This window comes from Priapulus caudatus, unplaced genomic scaffold, assembly GCF_000485595.1.
Source record: "Priapulus caudatus unplaced genomic scaffold, Priapulus_caudatus-5.0.1 Scaffold709, whole genome shotgun sequence".
Classification (NCBI taxonomy): Eukaryota; Metazoa; Priapulida; class Priapulimorpha; order Priapulimorphida; family Priapulidae; genus Priapulus; species Priapulus caudatus.
The window spans coordinates 268,030-272,619 of NW_014577770.1; the positions used below are offsets into that span (position 1 = coordinate 268,030).

Genomic DNA, 4,590 nt, shown 5'->3' on the forward strand with positions numbered 1-4,590 from the left:
ATGAGTTTAAATAAAATATAATAAATATTGTATGACATTTGAATGAATAGTTATGGTTAATTAGCAATTATTAAAAAAAAAGGATTTTCTGTGATGGCCATTTTGAAATTCAAAATGGAGGCCCTAAATGTTAATGGAAAAACTGGCACCCATTTTTTTCTTAATCAGTGAAGTTTCTAGATGTGTTTAGACATGAGTGCCAAGAATCTACCCAAAAAAATGACAAATCTGAAAAATATTACATAAGCCCATAGACTATGAGTGAGGGATAATTAAAACTGTTCAACAAGTGAATAATCGGCTCAAACAGTTAAGAAACTCTTATACGAAGGTGGTAATACAGATCGGGAAGGCTTGTGTGTGCCTGCGTTCGTGCGTTTGCGTGCGTGCATGCATGTCTACGAGCGCATGTGTGTGTGTGTGTGTGTGTGTGTGAGTGCGTGCGTACGTGTGTGCGTGCGTGCGTGTGCTGTATGATACATCACACTGCAATGAGACAATTTGTGCCTACATTTGTATACACCGAGACCCCTAATAACGTCGTTTCATTCAACGTTGTTTCGTTATAACGTCGTTGAGAGAGAAAAACTGAGTCACTGAGTTGTCGGCTATATTATAAGAACTAATCTATGTACTGAGTGAAATGTTTACCCTTTACTTAACAATGAATGCTTGCTTCAGTTATTTATAAAAATTTAATGTGTTTTAAACTTAGGCGTAAATGCATTATTAAGTTTTTTATATATATATAAAGGCTATCTTTGTTGGACGCGATCAGATTGCAGAGCGCTTCATTTAACGTCGTTTTTAGTTAAAGACGCGGTCTCCTGGAACCTAACTACGGTGTTAATGGGGAAAATTGGTACGTATATAGAGAAGCTCCTATACCGATATTGAAAGATTTACACTCATTTTATACTAGTGTAGTGACCCTAGGGGTGATCACTCAGACACTCAGACACTAGTATCATCGATTCAACATATTACCCGATATATCACTCGATTTGTGAAACGTCAACAATCATACATCTAGCGAAAGTCTAAACCATGCACGGGTATCTAAACAATAATCAAAATTACCTGAGCATTTGTTTACTTTATGATTTATCTTCCTAACTATTTATTGAAAACACATTGTCTTTATAGATATATATATTACCTGGTTCTCCATGGCAGCCAAGTTTTCCGACATGTGTTGCACTGAGGTTGCAAGATGCGAAAGTAATTGCAGAATTTCTCTTTCGTGTCTTAGACCTTCGAACCCGTTGACGAAGACGTTAGCACCCGACTTGCCGCTTGCCACCTCACTGTTAAAGCCCGCGCGGTTGTTTCTCTGCCAATCGCGCAAATTCGTTCCTCTGCCATCATAACGACCATCATATCTGGCCGTTGTGACGTAAACGTCGTCAGTAGTGTAGCCGGCGTCGGTCGCGAGCGGTGTAGATAGAGTCGGAGTCGCCGTCGTGCTGGTCGGAGCAGCCGTCGTCGTCGTCGTCGTCGTTGTCGTCGTGGTTGTTGTCGCTGTCGTGCTGTCGACTTTACTCCGTCTAGAGCTTCGCTTCGCAGCGTAGCCTCCCGTTACGGTGCCAACTAGGAGAAGGAAAAGAATGCGAGGGAGATTCATGGCTGATGCGTTCGCTGCGGCTCCGGTATATATATCTCAATCGTCGATAGGCTCGGTACACGGACGATAGGCGACTGAATCACGCGCGCACGTGTATGTGTATATATATACACACACACACACACGCTCACTGACTATATAGTCTACGTGACGCCAGAGTTTATGAAGACCTTCCGGGTTGTTCTGTCAACAGCATGTCGTCACGGCCGTGCCGGCCGCCTCATTAAAAATAAATTTATAAACGCTTACCGACGGACAGATTTACCCGTGACGCTAAGTGTTTTGATGACACTTTCCGAGTAGGCCCGTCGACAGCATGTCGTAACGTCCTCCCGCCGTGAAATAAAGGTGGACAAAGTCAATAGCCCATCTCCTCGGCAACGAGCATTACTGGGGCAATAGCCGTGACTGCGCGCAGTGGCAGTCACGGCGCTCTTAGCGTTTGATCTCTTCTCTCTCTCTCTCTCTCTCTCTCTCCTCTCTTCTCTCTCTCTCTCTCTCTCTCTCTCTCTCTCTTCTCTCTCTCCTCTTTCTCTCTCCCTCTCTCTCTCTCTCTCGCTACATTTTTCCCATTTCACCTCTTTATTCCCCTCTGTGTGTATGTGGGGTGGGGGCGTGTATATATATTCTACATTTTCCCCATTTCACTCTTTATCCTATCTCTGTGTGTGTGGGAAGGGGGGAGTGAGTGAGTGAGTAAGTGAGTGACGTGGCGTGTGCGTGTGGTGCGTGGGCGGCGTGTCGTGCGTGCGTGCGTGCGTGTTACACGACGCGCCGCTCCGGTGGCTCCCCATCCTCCTTTTCCACGACTCATTAATATGTTGTCCGGCTGGCCTCATTCATCTTTTCAAAGGCCTATTACAAACTAACGTGAAATAATTTTTCGATGACATTGGTGATTTAACATCAGATAACGTATTTTAGAGGCTGGTATACAGAGAGTTTAGACTTTCCTCTGTTTCCATGAGCGTGTCGAGCAAGTGATCGAGTATGATCGACTGTTGGTTTCGTGCGAGTCGTAGCGCGCGGTGTAAGAGAGTGTTTGGTCGGCCCTACTAGATACACCCTGGGTGGCCACCTCTTGGGTGGTGTTGTTCTAGGGTCCAGTGTGAGCGGTGGTGCTGTGGTCCACGCTCCAGACCGACTCGGGACAAACACGCACAACTCTGCCTCTCGGCCGCTTCGTGTAGCTATGCCCTGTGTGAGCTGCCATACGACCATCATTACCGCGAGAGGCGTTGTCTTTAAGGCCGCGGGTCAACTGTACGCACCTATTCTCCTCTCGCACCGGTCGACACTCTATCTGCAGTGACCTTAACTTGCCAGAGCACCCGCCCGCCATCCGTCGCCGTTTGGAAGTGGGGCAGAGGCTCGCGCCTGCCTGTCACTCTCGCAGGGGCTGTCCGGGCTTAGGATTACAACCGCTTCCAGGTGTTATACTCGCTCTGTGCTGGCTCTCGGGGCGCGCATTTTCATAGCTCAGTTGTCCCCCGCGGTTGTATCTCGCCGTCATACGTGGCGATGCTAGTGAATATATGGGGAGTGTCATTGATCTCACCGCTGCGTGTGCAGGTAGATATGGCGTGCGTCTCCGCGCACTCGGACATAGATCGATTAGTCTCGCGCTCCTCTCGACCTCTCGCGCGACGTAGTCTTACCCGTGTGTAGAGGAAGATCGCACACTCGCTGCCTCTCGCTCACTCACTCTCGCGGGCGTGACGTCGCTTGAGCCGCAACCTCTAGGAGAAGACATGAGTTGTTTCCACTCTCACACTCTCACTTCGAGACACACTCCTGAGAGCGCGGTGGGTGTCATGATAAGACGAGAGATAATTAGTGTGGTGATTTATAGGCTCGTCTTGCTGCCGTGCGGTTGGGCAATCTGTGGCGGATCCGGCAGATACTGTTGTGCACCCAAGCTCCCGGGGGATCTGGCCAACGATCGCGGCGGCGGAAAGGGAGAGAAGTGGGGGTCGCCGGGCGGGCGCTGGCGCGAAGTTGTGCGCGCATGTTTCCGCGGTGTCGAAGAGCGATGTGTATTAAATCGTCATAGGTGATTAGATTTCTGTGAGATAGGTGGCTCATTATGATCTGTGTGACATATCATGCCACCCTGGCAGGAACGCCCTCTCTAATAAATGAGACCCGGCTATGCGCGCACCCTGCGCTAGCGCGCGGGCTGATCGTGCCAACTGGTTAGCTCAGCTAAGCGCAAGTAGGTTGTGCAGGGTCTTATGTACTCCTGGGTACTGCCGGAACGTACCCTGGTACTATCTAAATTCCGGAACCGTACCTCGCCTACTCCACTAACGAGTCTAGGGAGTCGCCTACGCCTAGCTACTCCCTAACCCTAACCCTAAGGCCAACCCTAACCATATCAGATAGTTACCAGGGTACGTTCCGGTATACCGGATCCTGAAGGAGGAGGTTGACCTGCTGAGGAGCAGAGAGGATCAGGACAGCTATGAGGTTCTGGATCAGCTCAACACCACTCCGGAGTCGGAAGACGAAAGACACCGTGACCCTCCAACGGAGATGGGGCAAGAGGAAATAGAAGATACATCGTGAAGGAACTCAAAGGAAGTTGGCTACCTAAACAATCTTTTAGTTATTGGAGACTCGATAGTTAGGCAAACTGTAAAAGCTATTTACAGTGATGGGGATAGAAAGGATAGGTGTGTTGTAACTTTTGAAGGGGCTGGAGCAAAAAATATAGAGGAAAGACTAGATAGGATAGTAAATGTTTCAGATAGCCAGGGCGCAGTAGTTATGCATGTAGGGGTTAATGATGTCCTAAACAAGGATCTAGAGGTAGCTAGGATAGAAATACAAAGTTTAATTATAAAAGCCAGCAGCAAAGACATAGCAGGAAAGCTAGTAGTTTCAGGTACAGTTCCTTGATTCAAAGAGTTGACATCAACCAGAAATTAATGTCCATCAACCACACCATCCTGACCATGTACAAG

The 4,590-nt window shown here is 48.1% G+C and overlaps 1 protein-coding gene across 1 annotated transcript in view; it reads right to left on the reverse strand.

Moving 5' to 3' along the window:
- The window catches only part of LOC106812982 (ficolin-2-like), a 13,358-nt gene extending 11,629 nt beyond the window's left edge, over positions 1–1,729 (reverse strand). The window contains exon 1 of the mRNA XM_014817018.1: positions 1,160–1,729. Within this exon, the coding sequence (XP_014672504.1) occupies positions 1,160–1,624 (465 nt within the window). The 5' untranslated portion in view covers positions 1,625–1,729. The remainder of the gene's footprint in view (positions 1–1,159) is intronic.
- Between the last annotated feature and the right edge of the window lie 2,861 nt (positions 1,730–4,590).